General features: G+C 37.7%; 2 protein-coding genes across 2 annotated transcripts; both read left to right on the forward strand.

Annotated features, from left to right (window-relative positions):
• Window positions 1-1,038: 1,038 nt before the first annotated feature.
• On the forward strand, window positions 1,039-5,988 carry thap7 (THAP domain containing 7). Its single transcript, XM_026240915.1, has 5 exons — window positions 1,039-1,184; window positions 1,903-1,982; window positions 2,477-2,632; window positions 2,773-2,901; window positions 4,283-5,988. The coding sequence occupies exons 2-5, from the start codon at window positions 1,903-1,905 to the stop codon at window positions 5,799-5,801; spliced, it is 1,884 nt and encodes a 627-aa protein (XP_026096700.1). The 5' UTR covers window positions 1,039-1,184; the 3' UTR covers window positions 5,802-5,988.
• A 2,258-nt stretch (window positions 5,989-8,246) lies between these two features.
• On the forward strand, window positions 8,247-10,297 carry LOC113068258 (ras-related and estrogen-regulated growth inhibitor-like protein). The gene is made up of 4 exons (XM_026240920.1): window positions 8,247-8,450; window positions 8,533-8,586; window positions 8,677-8,753; window positions 9,062-10,297. Exons 1-4 carry the CDS (start codon window positions 8,336-8,338, stop codon window positions 9,476-9,478), a joined length of 663 nt encoding a protein of 220 aa, XP_026096705.1. The 5' UTR covers window positions 8,247-8,335; the 3' UTR covers window positions 9,479-10,297.
• Window positions 10,298-21,910: the final 11,613 nt, after the last annotated feature.

The raw sequence follows: 21,910 nt of genomic DNA on the forward strand, positions 1-21,910 counted from the left end.
CTTCCCATAACACCCTATGTACTTTCTACATCATTAGAAGAATGACATCTATGCTAATATTAGTCTGTTTCTTTCTTATTCCGAGGTCACCGTAGCCACAAGATCTAGTTTGTATCCAGATCAGAGGGTCACTGCAGTCACCCGGATCCAGTACGTATCCAGACCAGATGGTGCATCAGCACCTAGAAAGGAACTCTATTGCCCTGACAGCGGAGACCAGGATAACTAGAGCCCCAGACACAGATCCCCTGTAAAGACCTTGTCTCAGATGACCACCAGGACAAGACCACAGGAAACAGATGATTCTTTTGCACAATCTGACTTTGCTGCAGCCTGGAATTAAAATACTGGTTTCATCTGATCAGAGGAGAACTGGCCCCCCAACTGAGCTTGGTTTCTCCCAAAGTTTTTTTTCTCCATTTTGTCAACGATTGAGTATCGGTTTCTTGCCGCTGTCGCCTCTGGCTTCCTTAGTTGGGGTCACTTCATCTACAGCGATATCGTTGACTTGATTGCAAACAAATGCACAGACACTATTTAAACTGAACAGAGATGACATCACTGAATTCAATGATGAACTGCCTTTAACTATCATTTTGCATTATTGACACACTGTTTTCCTAATGAATGAAAACAGTGTGAATTCAATGATGAATTGCCTTTGACTGTCATTTTGCATTATTGACACACTGTTTTCCTAATGAATGTTGTTCAGTTGCTTGGACGCAATGTATTTTGTTTAAAGAGCTTTATAAATAAAGGTGACTTGACTTGACATTAATATTGCTATTAGTAGCCTAGCTATTAGGATTTGTTATTTTATATATAATATTTAATTGTTTGTTTGGTCATCGTTTTTGTTGTTGTTGTTGTTGTTTATTCATAATGCAAGCTATGATGGATTAGGCTATGCTTATATCTTCTTGCTAAAAGTGCACATTTTAAAACAACATTTAAAAATAACTTTTTTTTTTTCTTTTGTTTTGTTTATGTTAGGTTAGTGACTAAAGAAGTTATAAAACTAAGATATCAGCGTCATCCAACCCTTCCAAACATAAATTTGCGTCCTCTCGCGACGTCACTTTAATTCGCCGTTGTGATTGGCTGCTGCAGAAGGGCGGATCTAATCTACAGCGCCTAGGAAGAAGCAGACGGCCATCTTCGTGAGGTCGCAGGCCTTTGTGGTGAGTTTTAAGGGTGATTTTGAAGAGAGAAATCGCTGTATATTATTTTATAGAAATGTATTCAATAGCCTGGGTTTATATTGGTTTCAGATGCCCAGCTTGTTATTTCCCGCCGTAGGTATAGTCTGTTTTAGTAGCCTGATGTGTAGTCACCTAAAAACGACGCTGAGTTGAGATTAAATGCTATCGATATGAGCGATCGGGTGTTTGGGAAACTAACATCACAATATATGGCACTTTTACCATCATATGAACTGTCATTAAATAACTGCCACGCAATTTTAAATAAATCAACACGAAAACGTGTTCTGTCTGGAGGACCAGTCTGTCAAAATCTAAAATAAATAAATAATAAACAAATATATTTTTATTTATTTATTTAAGTTCTTTATTTAAATTATATTAAAATAAATTTATTATTATTGCAGTTGGTGTTTTTTTTTTTTTTTTACATTATTACAATGTTAGTATATTATACAGAATTTCTATAATTTTTTTTTTCTGGTTTGTTTTATTTTCTTTTAGCTGGATCTTACTGACAAGTGATAATAAGATTTAATTTAAACTAATTTAATTCATTAATAGTACTGGGATGAATATGTGTGATTAAAGAAAGCATCTATGGAGGGGTGTGATAAAAATCAGCCACCCCTGTAGTGCGCATGTGGTGTTATTTTTTACAAATTTGATTAAAAATTGTTTTTTTGTTTTTCCCTAGATGCCAAGACACTGCTCTGCTGTAGGTTGCAAGTCACGTGACACAAAAGACATTCGGAAATCTGGAATCACTTTTCACAGGTGCACACAGATATTTCCAAATCAGTAGTCAAATTTACTAATTACCAACATTTTATTATTTGCATTTAGCATTTTATTTCTCATGCTGTCCCTGACTGTATCAGAATAGACCCATGACCCATCAGATATGAACCACCATGCTACAGCATGTTCAGATTTCCACACGTTTAGGTGGTTTCATTATGATGAAGCATTAAGAAACTCATTTTCATAGTAATATAAAAGTTTATTTAATGACTCTATTCTACCATGCCCTCTGAATCAAAATGTGTTCTTTTGGTCAGCTCAAGACTACGGTGATTAATATCTGCCTCCTGGTGACCAATTCACTGAACTACTTGTTTATAATAATTTGCGCTGGTCTAAACACATTGACATAATTTGTGTTTTGTGTGATGAAAAGCAGTGTAAATTAAAAATGTGTCGCAGCAGTAGTTGCTGAGGGGGTTATTAAATTATCTTAACTTGTTAATATTGTGTATTGTGTTTTCCAGATTGCCAAAGAAAGGAAACCCTCGACGCACAGCTTGGATTATCAACTCCCATCGCAAAGGCCCTGAGGGAAAAGGCCAGTGGGACCCCCAAAGTGGTTTCATCTATTTCTGCTCTAAACACTTCACCCCTGATAGCTTTGAACTCTCCGGTGTCAGGTCTGCAGATTATTACACGCTTAACATTTCCTTCAGAATCACCGAAGCAATGACCAAAACAGTTGTGGTTTTCAAACACAGTATATTAGAAGGTGCAGATAAATATATAAAATCAGTCTTTTTTGTTTTTCTTTTTTTAGTGGCTATCGCAGACTGAAGGACGATGCGATTCCCACTGTATTTGAAAATCAGTCTCAGGAAAGAGGCGCTGCTGCGAAATGTGCAACAAAACGGAGAGGCAGACCTCGAAATGTGGACAAAGATATCAGGTATTTCACATAGAGCTGCAAAAAATCACCTCTTTCTGGTGTGCTTTCTCTTGTGATAAAAGAAGGGTGCTTTATTGTATTCAGTGTGCACTTCAAACTGAAACATGACTAGCACACCTTCCAAAAAAAAGTGCACTTTGTAAAAAAAGTCAAATTGAAAAGTTCACTTTAAAGTACGCTTTATATTACTGTGTGTTAATTTTTTGTTGTACTTTAAAGACTAATCTTTATTTGTTGTCAATTATACTAAAGCACATGTACTGGATTTTAACTGTAATGTTATTTGATATTACATTTAAAGTTCATTCAGTATATTTTAAACGAACTAAATTGGAACTTTGTCATTACAATGTGTAATTACAGATATATTCAAATATATTTGAACTCTTTCCTCGCTAAAGTCGAGATTTTACAGGCTTACTGGGTTTCACTGTTATACATTCAGGGTGCTTCTGAATGAGACCAGAATCTCCTGATCAAATCCACAGGGGAAAAATGAGTGATTTCATATGTAAGCAGATGCATATGAAAAATAATGCGATTGTCAACAATAAACAGCATATCAATCAAAATTGCCTGATGTTACAGAGTGAAATGTTGATCCTGAAAGTGGTAAAGGATTGTGAAGCTTTCTGGGTGTTGATGGAAGTGATCTACTAATAAGCATCTTTGCTTTGATCACATGACTGAATATGATCCAGATGTAGTCTTTGATAAAAATATGATTTTCTTAGCTTTATTTTTCTTAGCAAGGTTTTTTTTTTTTTTTTTTTTTTTTTTACTATAAATAAATTATGCTTGAAACTAGAATAAAATTGTTTATTATTATTATTATTATTATTATTTTAATTATTTTTATTATTATTATTTAAAATAGAAGCTCTGGTTTTTTTTATATTTCTATGCATTGCATATTCAGATATTAATACAACTAAATATTCTGTGGGTCATAAATATTTTGTGAAAATTGTCAAAAATGCCAACGGTGGCTGGCAATTTTTTTTTTTTTTTTTTCAAAAACGCCGGCAGGGAAGGAGTTAATAGTTAAAAGTCGGACTTGTCAGTAAATTCATCAGTGCACCTCAACCATATTTCAAAGACTAAGTTATTAAAATTACTCATAAAGATATACTTAAGTACTGCTTAAATGGGTCAAAAAAGCATTCTTGAGGTGATCTAATTGTATTCAAACTATAATACATTTTCATTTCACTATAAATAACATGCAATTAAACGTAACATCTAACTGTATTCTATTAGTAGTTTATTTCCAGATACATACTGTTTTTAAAAAGTGTTTTATGTTTTTTTTTGTAGCGTATGTATGTTTTTAACCTGTTTTAAATAATTAATGTCTATATTTTAAACCAATTCTCCCCAGTCTCAAGAACTCCACCAATAATGAAGCCTCAGAAAACCAGGAGATCTTCAACCGTGAGACTGTGGTGCAAAAAGTAGCAGAGAATGAATGTGAAGACGGCGAAGGGGAGGACAAGCATGGTCAGCCTCCATCTGAGGCTCCTCAGACCTCTGAAGAGACGTCAGTAGATGACCAACCGCCTGCCCCCTCTTCTCCTCAACCTCCTCCTCGTCCACCTTCTCCATCCTGCTACATGAGGCGTCTCCCCCCGCCTCCTGGCTTTTACTTGCCGAAAGAGCACAACTACGCTCAGCTGTGCCCTCTAGTGTGGCGCAGGCGCTACGACAAAGCCATCGACAGCTTGGAAAAAGCTCTGCGTCTTCTGAGTGCCGCCCGACGGCGGGAGAACCGCCTACGCCACGCGTTACTGCGCCTCAGAGAGAACCGACTCAGAAGTACCCTGTTTCGCACACGAGACGGAGCCAAAGGGAAGGAGGCCCGAGGAGGCAGGTGTTCAAGCTGGGCTGCTCAAAAGGGACAGGGGGCGACCGTGGAGAGAGGTCGCAATCTTGAGGCTTTGGAGGAGAGCGCAGCTGATGAAATAGACCTTCTGGCCGAGGGCTGGACCGGACAGGTGCAGACAAAGGGAAAAGTCACTGGGGAAGAAGAAGAAGGCTGCTGCTTTTATTGCGGAAGAGACAATGAAGGAAACAAAGTAAGTGTGATGTACAAAGAAGCAACTGCAGGACCTGATGAGGCTCTAGGATCCCACACAAGACGTAAGCCTAACAGAATCCAGGAAATCAAAAGGAAAGCCAAAGTGCTCAAAGAACAAAAGTCAGAGACCTCGACGACTGATGTGGCACCTGTGGAGCAACAAAGCTACTATTTGTATTACTGCGAGAGCGCAGAGAACGAGGACATGATGCAGGTGGTCACCATGGAATTGCCCCCGCACCAGCTGAGTACCGAGCAGGAAACCTCTCTCGTGCTCCACAATAATGCTGAAGCAATCCAGCAGCTCGCTCTGCTGCATCCACAGACTGAGATGCAGACTGCGCCCGGGTCCGGGCCTGTTCAATACTCCACATCACTGCAGGAGACGTCTGCGCCATTCCAGCTGCAGCAACTCCAAGTGCTTGAGCCGCACCAGGGACTTCTGCTCTCTGACCTCGCCACAAAGGAAAAGAGCGGCACGGAGCAGGAGCAGCAGTTCTTCTGGGTTCAGGAAGGGACTGATGATCACGTCCTGCTGATGCCGGTTCCTGCCGAAGCGAGGGAAAGCAACGGGGTGGACGTCGAGACTGTGATCGAGACCGTGCAGCCTCAGGTGATACTGGAGAGATATCAGTCAAAGGACACTGAAGAAAGGGACGGACTGGCTGTGAAGTGTGATTCCACTGTGTTGACGGCTATGGCGTGGGAAAACGGTCCGCTCACACACCAGTCGGACCTGAGGCCCACGGCAGACGTCAGAGAGAGACTGAAGGAACATCTAGAGGGGTTTCAGCTTCAGCTCAGCAGCGAGTTTATTGACTGAACCAATCAAAACTACATATTTTAATTAGATTTTTTATCCTCCACTCACGCACAGACACTTCACTTGGCATTTTTCAAAGACATCAGCATCATTTTCATATTAAGGCCAGTCATGGTTAAAATGTATTATGTTGGTATTTTAATTGAAAAGCAAATTGAAATTCAATAAAACTCTTCAGTTACTAAAATGTGTTTGGATATGCAGTTTTTAGTTAAATGGATTCACTAATACAGAAATGCATCATCTGAAATCACAGTTAGACTGTGTTCACAAATGCACACTGTAAATAATTGTAATTAAGTTTGAAACTTACTCCAACTTATCCTTCCCTGTCTATATACTCACAATTACTGAAGTGCTTTGAAGCAACTGTTCGTTCCCTCAACCGTGAGGATTGAGTTTTCCTTTCATAAAGAACAGACAAATATTATCTCCCTTGTCTTTTTAGAAAGTACTCCAAAGCTTCAAATCATTATCTTTATAATTTTTTTTGTCCTACCAAAAGAATTGCAATAACACACATTGCATAAGTTTATAAATAAAAACATAACTATTTTTGCACATATTATAAAACTAGTTCATGTTTTACATATGGACATAGTTTAAAATATGTCCAAAAATTGATGGCCTTCCCCTACTGAGTTCCTTTTTATACCATCCAGCTACACTACCTTCAGATGTTTGGAATCAGAAAGATTTTTTTAAGGGATTAATTATTTTTTCAGCAAGGATGTATTAAATTGCTTGAAAGAAAATGGCGGCACAGCTTTTGTCAGCACTGAAAATAATAACAAGATATATAATGTTTCACCAAATCATCATATTAGAATGATTTCTGAAGGAGGATGTGACATGAGTAATGATGCTGAAAATTCAGCTTTGCATCACCGGAAATAAAATAAATTCAGATTGTAACATCATCAAATAAATGTCTGCTAGGGGAACATAAGAGACTTCTTTCAAAACATTTAAAACATTGTGTTTGGGCAATAATTTTGAGGGGGGGAAACAGTTTTGCGAATATAGATTAGGGGGACTTTATTTTCAGGTGACTGTTTTAAGACTTTTGAAGATATATGTTGAATTAATTGATCTTCAGTTTATTCTTCTTTAAATTAAAGAAGGCTGATGCAGGGGGCAACCATGGGCACTCCAGGAAATGTCAATTAAACATAGTACTGAGTGCTCCAAATAACAACACCATGATACTTTTGGGCGGGGGTTAGCTGAGTAATTGGAAGTGGAGTTTGATTCTGTCACTTTAGGATTCTGTGAATGCGTATCTCTATAATGTTCACCTGTGCTGGCTGAAAATAAATTGTAAAAGCCTTTTGTAAGGCTCAAAATGCATTTTTATTCGAAATGCAGCGTTTCCATCACTAGATTATTATGCGACACTTCAAAATGTTCTGTTTACGTAATTTGTAAACTGTGCTGGATTGGCCTTCGGGGGGCGCAGTGCGATAGAGGCGAGAAAATGCATTTTAAAAACCTACAAAAAAAAGTCATTACAAAGAGATCCAGGAATCCATTAAAAGAGGTTTTGATGATGGTACGTGATTAATTGTCCATTTGTAAATTTCTAATTAGGCAATGTTGATGTCTTTTAATTTAGAGGGGACAAATGCTTTGGCCAGAATAAATGAAAAGGGTAGAAATGTTACCTGCGGCCACGAGGCGTCGCTCTTTGTTAATTAATAGAGTATGATGTCAAAAATGGACTCGGATTACAGCAGAACGATATCATTATGTATAATATGAACACAGCTGTGAAGTTTACAGCAGGATCTGAAGAACATGGTGCACAATTTAGCGGGAAAAATCAATGCAAATTTAAATCAGGAAGGCAATGGCCTTTTGCATCTCGAGAATTACTGGAATACTACAGGATTGTAATGAAAAAACATTTGCCATGACAGCTCAAGAAGGCCTATATGTGTCAGTGTTGAATTGCTAATTTAATGTTGTGGTAATTAGTTGCTAAAGACATCCTGTCATTTAGAGGAATTTGCAATGCATAGCCCTTCGCTGAATTGGTGTCATGCCTTGGCAAGACCCACAGCAGGGAGTTACAACGTTACTAAAATGTGATAAACACTGAGCTTTTGTAGTAGTAGTAATAATAATAATAATAACAATAAAAATTTTATTTGTGAAATAATCTAGCTTACATTATATTTTTGACATTTTAAGGAAATGTCACAATCCTTTTCCGCTTCATCCAAATATTCCAAATATTTCCCAGAGTCATATCCCCATAGAAGAGTGTGGAAAAAAGATTTTTTTTTTCTATTTATTCATTTTAAATATTGAACTTAAATAAATAAATAATCATAAAAATGTTTTCCTGTGCGTTAAAAATGCACCGTGAATTAAAGCTCTACCAGCAGACGCTCGTCGCTCTGATTGGTCCAACTGAAGAAAGCCCCGCCCATAAATATCAAGCCTATTTAAACAGCTCTCTGTCTGCGCATCTCTATGTCCAACACTTGCTGACTGTGGGACTCTTAACCAACAGACTTTACTACCCACCAATGGTTGTTCAAGTGAAACCTCGCAATCGCTACAGCAGCAAAACCATGGAAGGCAACCAGCAGAAAGTGGAGGCTAACATTTTGTTACTTGGAGCTGTAAACGTTGGAAAGTCTGGTAAGTTCTTCAGCAAATGTTGCTTGTGGTCTTTATGCATCTAGCCTGAATTAGAGCAGTAACAATCTGTTCTTCTTCACAGCTCTCACCGTGCGCTTCCTAACCAGGCGCTTCATTGGAGAATATGGAGATATAGGTAAACGACATCACTTACCGATCTTGATCTCCATTGTGTTTTGCAGTAAAATAGCCTTAGTTTTCCTTAACGGTTTATTTTCATTTACAGAATCAATATACAGCCATACTGACAAGATCGACGGGCGTGATATTTGTTTCAACATATGGGACTCACTTTGCCCGCAGGTAAGCATCTTTTTGCACGTTTCGAGATAAAATAATGATTGAAAGTCATGTTTTGCATGACAATATGGCAAGCTATTTTAACATTACCTTGTATCTATTAAGAACATACATTTTATAAAGAAAAAGCCATTGTAATAAGTACTTAGAAAAATGAAAACTTCATACTAATAACATTTGGGGGGGTTTGCTAGCAACTAATAAGTACTGGTACCTTACGTGTAGTTGCTTGTATAGCACCAGCAACAATTGAAATGCATGCTTGTGAGAAGTGAATAGAAGCAGGCTAATGCATAAATGTCTTGTTTCAGAATGGAGAGGTGTCCAGATACATCAGCGACAGACAGCTGCAGTGGGCGGACGGTTATATCCTTGTTTACAGCATCTGTGACCGCGCCAGCTTCAACGTGGTGCGGCAACAAGTGCAGTGCATACGGCAAGCCAAGCAAAAACTGGCCAGCACAGCTCAGATCATGATTGTGGGGAATAAGAGAGACCTCCAGCACCGACGTACAGTGTCCAGTGAAGAGGGGCGGCTGCTGGCGCTCTCGACGGACTGTGGGTTTTTTGAGGTCTCCGCTGCCGAGACTTACCACGGTGTTCTGATGGTGTTTCACGAACTGTTTGAGCGTATCAGAGAGGCGAGGGCGCTCAAGAAGGGCCCTGTGGGATTCAAAGGTATCGTGAGGAGCGTGTCCGCAGTATTTGGGAGGAAGCGGACTGAATAGTTTCACATTCCCCCTCAAAGCGGTGGAAGAATCAGGGATAAACACTTTATGAAATCCATATTGGAGCAAAGACTGATTATTGATCTCAACTGGATTTTTGCAAGTTCAAAATCTTACAGGCTGTTCACATAGCAATCATCTGTGCTGTATTTATTGGTTGGAAAGACATCTTTGGCCATTGCATCGCTGTTTTTATGGGGGGGGGGGGGGGCATCTGATGTCATGAGTATCGCTACTAAGGCACTAGTCAACGTATTCTTTGTGAACAGTCCATTATTCCTGAATGTCTTAAGAATGTTCAAATTAGATTTAAGTAGAAAAACAGTATTGTGTCTCATTGCTCACTGTTTTTCAGTATATTGTGAACTGTCAGTTCTCTCTTTGTACTACCATCAGTTTTACTGTAGCTAATAAGTGCAATTGGTGGCTCAATCCTTCTTAGTCCCTATGCAATTAAATGAGACTGATTTTAAAATATGGCCTCTAACACATGTGATTAATGAATATTGTAACAATGTAGCATTTCCTTGTGAAAATATTCATATTTAATTTGTTTTGCCTTAGTTAAAGACTTCTTTTTTTTTTTTAGTCGTAAATTTATGTGGTAGAATGTTGCATTTCATAATGATGCCCACTTTTGCCTTGGTTGATCCTTAACTTTGCTGACAATAATGTGGTTTTAAAGTCCTTACTGTTTTATTTGATGCATTGGAGATATAAACTGTCAAACACAGATTGTTGTATATAATGTAAGTGTAAAATCATAAGGTTATATTGTTTTATAATAAAACATGAGAGATTTTATTTTCTCTGTTGCTTGTTTAGGTAAGTCCAGTGAGCCATTTAAGTGTGTGACAAACAATACATTTTGTCAAATGCATTAAAAAGTAATACTAATAGCAGAAATGCAGCCATTCAAATTTGCATGTTGCCTGTGTTTTAGTTTTGGGATTGGCCTCGTTGCTCCCAACTAATAGTTCACTATTCAGACCACTGGCAATTGCATGTTTTACTATATTATTTATGTAAATTACTTTACTGTTCCCACAAGAAATATGACTGATCTACACATACATTGTGACTTCAACAAGTGAAAATGTGTATAATATATACCAGACTGTGGCCAGTGTATTGGCTCATATATCTGAAACCTTAAGCAAGTGCTTATGCAGATTTTCTACATTTCAGGTGATTTGAGGAGGCAAAACAGGACCATTTAGCTGGATTATTTGCAAATTTTACTAAATTGCATAAGGATAAATGAGAGTATGGCTATCTATCTAGGCTCATTCATCAGTATTTTAAAACAGAAACAAAAGAAATAGAAAGGAATCAGAATGAGAAAGTGAAAGGGGCAGATGGGTCTTTCTGACAGTGGGCGCTTTGCGGGGGTTGCCATGCGCACCACAATGACCCTCGTCAGCGAGTAATGACATCAATCACACAGATGTGTCTCTGTCCACATATCGCCTCAGTGACACACCAGGCTGGATTCCTCCCACAGTCATGTGTACGCTAACGTTTACACACAAGCACACGCATGAATATTCATGATGGGCCATGGGGCAGAATAATCTGGCATATTTTTCATGATTTTACAGCACAGACAACCATAAAAGGGTCTTTCTCAGGAAACCATGCCATCTTTAACATTTAATGATCTCATCAGAAAAGGTTACAACAGAGTTTTCAGGAAATCATATTTCAACTCCTCGGGCATAAAATACCAGGGCTATAAATGCCACAGACATTGGAAGTTCAACTCAGGAGGCACAAAATGAAAATTCACCTGTAAATGTGTGTTATAGATTTTATTGTGAACCGTGCATATGTGTTTATCCATATATGTGTTTCTTTTTTTTTTTTTAAAGACCTAAAATTTAAAGTAATGTCCCCATCCTGTTATGCCTGGAATTTGCATACTTAGAATTGTGAATATGTAAAATAATGCTGGCCTATTAGTTTTATACTCAATCAAAGTTTGTAACATTTTATGTCAATCATCTCAGTGTTTTAGGGTTGAATGTCAGTGCAAAATCTAATATCATAGCAGACTTTGATATTAGCCCGAAAATATAATCTCACCACACAAGATTAATTATTTTACTTTGTTTCAAGAGCAATGTTTTCTAGTTAAAAATTACTATGGTCACTGATGAACTTCCACAATATTTGAGTTATTATTAAACTTGATGATAGTATCAATTTATACTGATAAAGATCATAAAATGAACCTTTTTAATATTCAACAATAGCAAAATTGTTATTTTAATCAATTTAACATAAGAAAATGGGGATACACAAATGGACTGATATTGGATAAAAAAAAAAAACTAATATTTAAAAATAAAACCAATGCTTTATTTTGAAAATAGTTCAAAATTCAATTAATTTATTTGAAAAGTCTCTATATCAAGGTCATGTCTGTCTCCTTATTTGCCTTTATGTGAGATAACATCTCGAGGTCTTGCAGAAGCAGGGGAACATGAAGATGTTTCTCCAACTCTATCTTTCTTTCTCTCTTTCTTTGTCCTTTTGATGCTCTTCCTAATTTCATTTGAAGAGATAAAGAGTGCCTTCAGGCTTTTGGTGATCTGGTACCTTAGTATACTGTGAGGTGAGTCAGGGACATTGTGGGAACAGACAGGCTGTGAACGGTGCGTACATATGGGATTCTTCACGTACAGATGTGATATATACTCAGTTGCTGCATGTCAAGGGCTCTTCAGTAAGGAAGAGTGTTCAAATTGAGCACAACAGCTACTGCTCATAGAATGTAGAGTCTGTCACCATTTATTTGAGGATGATTCATCATACATGCAACAATCTGAAAGAAACATGATTGCATGAACATCTTCAATTCTAAATGAACAATAAACAAGCAAAAACCAAATAAATAAGCAGTGCACAATGTACAATAGTTTGTGTAAATTGCAACAAACCTGGCCAAGAATACAAAGAGCCAATATTAAAACTCTGATTTTAGGGGAAGATGGGCTGAAGAAATGGGTTCATATAACTGTATAATCATATATAACTATATGCTCATATAACACAACAGGATGCAGAAAAGATGTGTTTAGAGCAGATATTTGATTTGAACTGTTTGATTTAATAAGATTAATGAGATCCGAGAGTACTTTGGGTGACCAGCCACTGATTACAATGAGGCATCATTACTGGATATTGTGCTCCACTATAAAATATCTTACCTAACGATAAAGAGAAAGAACAATATAAATAGATCAAGAAATTATATGTGCATAATTTCCTTTACAGGCTAATGAATAGGCAAAGTAGGATGTGTTTTAAATGTCAGCTTGCCTGAAGGCAAATTATTTGTCCCCATGAAATCAAAATGGAAGTTCTTTTTTTGGCTTTTAGCCTTATGGTTATCTTTATGCTGGTGTGCTCCAAAACAATGACAAAATTCACATTTTGAAGATATCCACCTAATTTTTCAATAGGGAAGTAAGCTGGGTTTTACAAATGTGTGAAAATGTTCTACTTTTTTATCTGCCTTCTCTCTTTATCTATAGTCGATTAGCTAGTATTCATCCTGTGCACTCACTTAGCGCTCTCTTTTCCCTTTCATTACTAGACACGTCCTTTACCCTTATGGCTGCAAGTTTGCTTCGGGACTCTCAGTGCACCTTTAATCATATCACTTGTTATTTTCCAGGTAGAACTATTGTTCCAACGACTAAAGATAGATTCACAAATAACCTGTTTCACTCTCCACTGCTTTGTGTACCAATAAATGCACATGAACTAGATGAAATGACTAGCAATATGTGCAAGTTGTGTCTTCTCTAATACATTAGAAGCTGTTGCCCACGTCAAATTAAATAAGGTTACAAAAAAAAATTTACTGTGCCATGGAACAACAGTAATACCAATTCTCTCAAGAAAGAAACTTGTAATCTGGAGCGCAAATGGAGAAAACTCACTTGGAAGTTTTTAGAATTGCGTGGAAAAACATTATGTTCAGCTATAGACAGGCTCTAAAAGCTGCTAGGGCCAAGCATATCCATAAACTCATAGAAAATAACCAAAACAATCCTAGGTTTTTATTTAGCACAGTGGCTAGAATAACAAATAATCAGAATATTCTCTCACAGTTTAGTATTAATGACTTCATAAATTCATTCACCGATAAAATAGATAACATCAGAAATACAATAACACATGTAGAATCTTCAGGGTCTTGTAATTCAGCTTCATTCATTGCACCCCCTCCCCCCCCCCCCCCCCCCCCAAAAAAATTGCAGTGCTTTACGATTAAATTTACTTATCACTGGATCTAAACCAACAACACGTTTAGATCCTGTACCCACTAAATTACTGAAAGAGTTTGTTACCTGTAGCAGAAGAGCCACTTCTTAATATTATAAACGTTGTTATCTCTATGTCAGGTCCCAAATCTCTTCAAACTTCAAGATTCTTCAAGCTTTAAAATGGTTTAGATCCTACCTGTTTGACCGTTACAATATTGTTTATTTAAAAGGAGAATCATCTCAACTAATCCTGGTAAAGTATGGAGTGCCTCAAGGATCTGTCTTAGGCCCTCTGCTATATTCAATATATATATATATGTTGCACCTTGGTAATCATTAGAAAATATGGGATTAAACATTTTTGAAAAGTGAAAGTGAGATGATGTGTAGCCAAGTAGGGTGTCCCATTCTCAGAATTTGTGTTCTACATTTATCCCATCCAAGTTCACACACACAGCACTGAGTACTGAACAAACACACTCACACAAACCATGAGCACACACCCAGAGCAGTGGGCCACCATTTTTGCTGCAGTATCTGAGGAGCAGTTGGGGGTTTGGTGCCTTGTTCAAAGGTCTCACCTCAGTCGTGGTATTGAGGGTGGAGGAGAGTGCTTGTCATTCATTCACCCACCTTCACTTTAGACTTTCATGACATTTCTTAGGATGGCATAATTACTCACATAACTGTGTACACGGTGTATAAAATCATGTCCTACACAGTTCTACTTTCTGTCTGAATCAGCTTCTCTCGCTGCAAAAAGTTTTTTTTATGTTTGAACCCCATTACACCACTTGGTTTATTGCACATCAAGTCTTGAAATAGTTATGTGCTGCTTCGATCTCCCAGGTGTGACTGTAGGAAACCTATTAACTCATTTACCATTGTCCTTATTTATCAGCATGTCCTTGAAAATGCTGGGCTTGATGATTTATAGTACACTTCTGGCATTCTCTCTGACGCCAGCATCCATTTGTCTGCATACATTGTTATATGCCTGAAGAGTGGTCGCCCACGCAGGACTGAATATGTCCTGGATGGAAGTCCTACCATTGGAATGAACTGCCATGAGCTGTCTGCTGATGTCATTCAGTGTGGTGTGGAGGTGGGGGTGGAATGGTGTTCTCCTGTGCTGCACTATGGATAAGGTCAGTTTATCCGGTAGATGACATGTTCTCCTGCCAAGTTCTTCACTAGAAATGTAAGCATCAATATGCTCAAAACACACCTGACCTCACTGTCCTCAAGGTCCAGTTCAGTTGTGTCATGTCCAGGTATTGTGGCTGTCATACAATATCAAAAGCAGCTTAGTTGTGATATGAAATAAAACGCTATTTGGCTATTTAAAAATGGTTGGTGCTGCTCAATATGTCCCGCCCTGTCTTCCTGTTTCAGTTAAAATTACATCAACACATAAAACACAGAGAGTTTCAAGGCACTTCAGTGAACATTTAATTTAATTTACAGTGTCCTTGTTAAGTTACATGTACTTAATATATTACTTAAAGTATATTATGCATAATTGCATGCAATAACCCTAAACCAAATCCTTATCTGACCCTAACCCATTAGTTAGAACATGTTGTTAATCAATAATACTTAAACGTACAATTGCACTGTAATAAGGACACTATAAAATAAAGTTTATCAAAACCTTCACTTGCAGATCATATTAATGGAATAAAAAGGTCACTTAAGTGCACTTAAGTAGAGTTCTCTTTTTTATGATTTTTACATACACTTTGAAATAATGTTAAACTAATTGCAACTACATTATAAATGCGCCCTGTATGGCAGCGGCTACTCCAGCTCCCAGTAACGATGTGCGTTTTATGTTAAATGTGTTGTCTGATTCGTCTCAGTCTTGTACAAGAAAAGTCTCTGAATATCTAGTTGTACTTGTTTAGTGGTGTCCTATGTTTAGTCGTATGTTTAGTTTATACTCAGTATGTGTCAAATCTTGTTTTAATATTGCACATTGGAGTATGGGAGAAACGCAATTTCAGTGTGCTGCGTAATGTACTGTTGCATGGTTGATTGACAATAAAGTTGACTTGAACTTGAACTTGAACTAAATATGTTTTTGAAAAGCACCTATAGTATATTATTTCCATAAAAGTAATCTTTTTAAAAGTATGCTAAAATGTTCTTTATAACAAGGGTTTAATTAATGGAGTAAACCATGCCCAAACTAGTCAAGTGTTTGATTTGTACCACTCCTGAGTGTTTAGGGTCATTGCCCTGTTGGTAGACCCATGACCTTTGACAGGCAAATGGCTTTGTGATGCTGGGTTTAACCTTGTGCTGCAAGGCTTCAGGCTTTATGAATGCCATCAATATATGAATGATGGCATTCATATATTCAAGGTAACAATAGCCGTGTCCTGATTCAGGGGTTGCATCCGTAGAAAGCCACAAAGATTGTACCGAGCTTTGTTAAATGGGACAGTCTGGTCTACAGAGGATTGCTCTTGTGGGTAGAAACTGTGACAGATGTCATTGACAAGCACCAGTAACAAGTAAAGTAAGTTTGAAATGGGATGTCTTCGTTGTGCTGCTGTGATGTATTCAGGCTTCAGAAGTAGACTTAAAAGGATGCAGTCTCTGAACTGTGACACAACTAAGACTGTGTTTACACTTGGCATTAATAGGCGACCTGTATCTGGATGTTGTCCACATACACATTAAAAAGACTAGTTTTTACGCACTTCTGATCCGAATGTTATCCGATCAGTGTGTCCTGCTCCAGAGGTACTCAAGGACACATTGTGATCGGGTCTCAGTGCCAGTGTGTCTGCATTCGCAGGACGACGTCACACAAATCCCCACCCCCTCTCTCCCGAACTGTCAGAAGTGTGACAGTGCCATGTCCTGATTGACTGATGAGCCAGTCTGCACGATCGAATCACAGTGATCAAATGTTATTGCCAAGTGTAAATGCAGCCTAATATTTACTCAAAGAACTGGTAACTGAAGGTCACATTTAAAATATCGGCACCATTTCTAAATTAGCGATATTTGGAAGTCCTATATATGATCAAAATAACTGTTTGTGGAGTGTAAATCTGATCCTAGTTCTCTAAGAGGCTATGAGACTTTAGCCCTGACCTTTGAACCCAAGTGGGAGGCATACACATGTAAACCTTTTCACCTTTGCTTGACATGTAGCCTACATACCTTGACTCACAGGTATGTGACAGGAATTTTGACCGAAGCTGACCAAATCAATCGTTGTCACATCATTAGTGATGTACTTGGGCTTGGGTTTTTGCTTTGTAGTGGAAAAAAGTACTCAAAACTTGTGTGTAACTCATTAACATCCATCTGGGGGGGGGGGGGGTGTAATGGACTGGGGTGGCTTGGGAAAAAAACTTAAACTGATTTTGTAGGCAAAGAAAAACTATTTTAATTTATTAGTTAAGCTATATTTGAGTTTATTGTTGGTACTTGAATACACAGCTTTATGACTGCCTTTCTATGGTAATGTTAACTGTTATCGTGGCTGCATTTCCTCGTTCCAGTTTGTTGCAAAGATTTTAGAAGCCCGATTAAAACATAAACGACTGAGGTAATCAGGAAATAAATATACATTTAAGGTCCCACAATAATGTTTCTGAATATAGGAAGTCATCTACTCAAAGCCATGGTAAATCACTGAAGTTCATTGTGCATGATCCAGCTCTAAATCTTGGCCTCCCGAGAGTGTGATGGACCTCAAGGAGCGTAAGCTAATGATTAAACTCCATGCTAAATCCTGAGGAATGCAGCAGTCAATACGCAAACATGGCACAATAGCAAGAAACAATCAGTCAAAAAAATGCTACATAAATTCCTATTTCATCCCTTTGTTTATAATAAAAAACACAATTGCATGTACAGTTGGTAAAGCTTTAGACGTATTTAAACTGGAACATTCTTTTAAGTTCTACAGTCTACTAATCATTTAATTGATTAAACTTTAAAACACAAATTTATTTGCAAATATAAAAATTTGAACAAATCTGGGTATGCAAGAAAAAACATCATTACTAATGCCACAGTGGCCTTGTCACGGGTCACAAAGGATATACAAGTGTCCTCATAAGTCTCAAGCTTTCTATTTTAGATTTGATCCTTCCTCTGCATCAGTGTGGTGTCTATTCTTCAGGATTCCACTGGGAAATCAGACAGGTCTGAATGAAAAGAGGGATTTGGTTTCTTTATCTTTTAATACTAAATCTGCCCTCATACAATGTAACCAGCATTAACAGTGACCATCTCAGTGAGCTACTGTCAGGAGCCTCACAATGGGATCTCTGACACAGCAATATAGTCTTTATTTTTCAGTTAAGTTTGTGTAAATTGTTGTATTATTTTGGAAGTCTGATCAAATTATCAGTTAGGAATGAGATATTAAAGGATTAGTTCACCCCAAAAAAAAAAAAAAAGCATTTTCTGAAAATATACCTGCTTGTCAGGCCATCCAAGATTTGTTTCGGCATCTGAACAAATCTTGAGAAATTTACTTGCTCACCATTGGATCTTCTGCAGGGAATGGGTGCCGTCATGAGAGTCCAAACAGCTGATAAAAACATCACAATAATGCTCAAGTAATGTAAGTTATCCACAAGCTTCATGTTTGTAAGAAACAAAACCCATTATTAAGACGTTTTTAACTTCAAAATGTTCTTTATGGCTAAAATAGGAGTCCTTTCTCCATAATACTGATTTCTCCAGTGAAAATGTCTTATCTGAACTCAACCAGGAAGGAAATATACACAGAAAAACCACAGTTTGCGAGCAAAACAGTCTAAATCAGTTCTAAATGAATGTATTGGTGGATTTTGATGTGAAAGGACAACAGGGGATGGACTTTTTTTTTACAAGAGGAAAATTGTTGTTGTTGTTGGATATGAACTGGAATTTTAGCCAGAAGCGATCATTTTAAGTTAAAAATGATGGACTTGTTTCTTACAAACACGCAGCTCTCTTCTCACAAGACATTAACTGATGGACTGGAGTGGTGTGGATTACTTGAGGATTATTGTGATGTTTTTTATCAGCTGTTTGGACTCTCATTCTGACGGCACCCATTCACTGCAGAGGATCCACTGATGAGCAAGTGATGTACTGCTACATTTCTACAAATCTGTTCAGATAAATCTGTTCTGGTAAATGTTGGGGGAACTATTCTTTTAACATGAGATATTAACCATGGCTGATATTATTTCTTGGTCAGTTATTGCACTGTAAAAGGAAGATTGCATCAAGCACATTGCATCCTGACATACAGTATTGTGTGCAATTTCCTTTCTTGTTCAACTTGTCAAATTAGGCAGGTCATAGGTTTTCTTTGCATACAGAAGACGTGTATACTGTAGTAACATAAACACAATTAAACGAAGGCTCACCATGAGAAGACAACTTGAGTTGAACTAATTTTAGTGGGGGTTGGTCATTTAAATAAATTCAGCATATTCCTTGGTGTCCCCTTATTAGTTTGAACAGTGCTATTTTCTTTCCTATAAAATCTAAACATGGAACCTGTTGTCTATGATATAAAGTAGATAAGCTCCAGCTAACCGTTTAAGTGTTTTGTAAAGGTGTGACTCTTTTGGCCTCAAAGAGGTCATAATGATTTGACTTAAAATTGAAAACATTCCATTCATTCCATTCTCTGCTGCAATTCTGATGAAATGTCAAAGCCTTCATCTTCCTTTTGGCTAAGGGCTGCTGTATTTTGCCACCCTTTAAACTACGCAGGGGATCCAAACATTTAATGATTACAGTTTGACCAAGAGATTAATAACCAACTGAAAACAGACTCTCAGTCAAGGTTTAGCTCCCTAACAAGGAATAACACCATTAAAACTACAGTTCCCTCCATATTATTAGCTTAAACCAACACAATGAAATCAAAGTCCAGAGCAAACCAAATCTCAACCATACTTCCTTGCTGAGAAACAATGAGTATGACAAATATTAAAGTCCTAAACTGTGACTCATTGAGATGGCTTTATTGTACTTAAAATCTTAAAACTTGCATATGTAATAAATAAGATACATGTTAAAATCTTTTGCAGTGCTTTAAATTACACTAACTTCGATGTGTTGATTAACATGTAAAATACTTGATTATAAGTTTACTAAAGTGTGTTATTTGATATTGCATCTAAAGTTCATATATTTTAAATGTAATAAACTACAACTCATTACAAATAATTACAAATGTGCAATTACAAATATATTTAGTTTATCATAAATCCTTGTCAGTACATTCAGCAGTACATTTTAATCATATTCCACAGACAATTGAAGTAATTATGAAATTACACATGATGATAAACGTAAGTCCTACTTAAATGGTTCAAAAAAATCACTCTACATTTCAGCTTATTGTATTTAAAGGGGTCATATGATGCCATTAACATTTTTCCTTTCTCTTTGGAGTGTTTCAAGGTCTTGGTGCTTGAACAAGATCTGTAAAGTTACAAATACTAAATTCTCAAATCCAAAGAGATATTCTTTATCAAATTTAAGACTCTGCCACCTCCCCTAAAACTGCTCATTCAAACACACCCCCACATGTCTACGCCGCTGTGTGGAAATTTGTGGATGCACAAATGCTCATGCAAAGAAAGAAGGTGTGGTTTCAATAACAACTGTTGAAGCAGCCATGTCAGGAAGATGCTGTGTGTATCTAGCACTTTATTTGGTCTTCAGAAAGTAGATGCATTTAGGGATATTTAAGATCACTGACAACAGAACAGCAATGCATTTTGAACCTAAGAAAGGAGGTAATTCCGACTTTGCTATGACTATCTGCCACCTCTGAATAAGCTATTGTAAGTATGTTTTGTTATTAATTTAATTAGTCCCGCGATAGGCAAACACAAAACCAAATGCCACTTCAGCACATGTTTACCAGGGTAAAACACAGTAAGTATGAAAACGTAAGTGCTAGTAAGTAATAGTATTAGTTGGTTAAGTGTCGGCAGTCCTGTGGGCGAAAATGCCTTGTTGATGCTAGAGGTCAGAGGAGAATGGGCCGACTGATTCAAGCTGATAGAAGAGCAACTTTGACTGAAATAACCACTCGTTACAACCGAGGTATGCAGCAAAGCATTTGTGAAGCCACAACACGCACAGCCTGAGCATTGTTTCTGACCATGTCCATCCCTTTATGACCGACATTTACCCATCCTCTGAAGGCTACTTCCAGCAGGATAATGCACCATGTCACAAAGCTCGAATCATTTCAAATTGGTTTCTTGAACATAAAAATGAGTTCACTGAACTAAAATTGTCTCCACAGTCACCAGATCTCAACCCAATAGAGCATCTTTGGGATGTGGTGGAACGGGAGCTTCGTGCCCTGGATGTGCATCCCACAAATCCCCATCAACTGCGAGATGCTCTCCTATCAATATGGGACAACATTTCTAAAGAAGAAATGCTTTCAGCACCTTGTTGAATCAATGCCACGTAGAATTAAAGCAGTTCTGAAGGCAAAAGTGGGGTCAAACACAGTATTAGTATGGTGTTCCTAATAATCTTTTAGGTGAGTGAGTATATATATGTTCACAAATATATTCTTTAAAAGTAATTATTTCTGCAATAAGTTCAATAACTGGTTCTCAAAGACTAAATGGATGGCTAGTTGAAATGTTTTATTTAACCTTTATGTTCTGTTTTGAACTGCTTTGATAAAAAAGACTAGAAAAATATTTAGCTGGGAAAGAGCACAAAAATTATCCTCTGGGCTGTGACCTCCTCAATATTCACCGAAACCGAGATGTAATGTTACTGCAGATTAAAACACCCTACAGTAGGTGTTCTCACACAGGGGCACTGCAGGCAGGTGTGTGCTCAGATGGTATTTGAGAAGGGCATTCCTGGCATTCCACCGGGCACCTTGTCCCCCTCCAAACCTGGATTCCACTCACTTTAGTCCGAATGCAGTACAAGGAGAAGCAGAGCAGCACAGAGCTGCCTCTCACCGGCCCTTGCACCTGTTCAGCATGACAGCACACTCCTCCATGCACCTGTGCTGCAGATCGCTGCCGCTGATGGCTAAATTAAACTCACGTGCGAGATGTCCTCCTGCTGTCTGATTTTAATTTGAAAGAGAGTGACCTGTAACAGCTCAATCTGTACTAACTAATAAGCAACAGGC

This window comes from Carassius auratus, linkage group LG44F (genome assembly GCF_003368295.1).
Source record: "Carassius auratus strain Wakin linkage group LG44F, ASM336829v1, whole genome shotgun sequence".
Taxonomy (NCBI): Eukaryota; Metazoa; Chordata; class Actinopteri; order Cypriniformes; family Cyprinidae; genus Carassius; species Carassius auratus.

Bases quoted from the DNA above. Each gene is read 5' to 3' on its own strand.
- thap7 (XM_026240915.1), top strand. From the start codon at position 1,903: ATGCCAAGACACTGCTCTGCTGTAGGTTGCAAGTCACGTGACACAAAA. The intron at 1,983-2,476 runs GTGCACACAGAT...TGTGTTTTCCAG, and splicing joins TCTGGAATCACTTTTCACAG to ATTGCCAAAGAAAGGAAACC. The intron at 2,633-2,772 runs GTCTGCAGATTA...TTCTTTTTTTAG, and splicing joins TTTGAACTCTCCGGTGTCAG to TGGCTATCGCAGACTGAAGG.
- LOC113068258 (XM_026240920.1), top strand. From the start codon at position 8,336: ATGGTTGTTCAAGTGAAACCTCGCAATCGCTACAGCAGCAAAACCATG. The intron at 8,451-8,532 runs GTAAGTTCTTCA...TCTTCTTCACAG, and splicing joins TGTAAACGTTGGAAAGTCTG to CTCTCACCGTGCGCTTCCTA. The intron at 8,587-8,676 runs GTAAACGACATC...TTTCATTTACAG, and splicing joins TGGAGAATATGGAGATATAG to AATCAATATACAGCCATACT.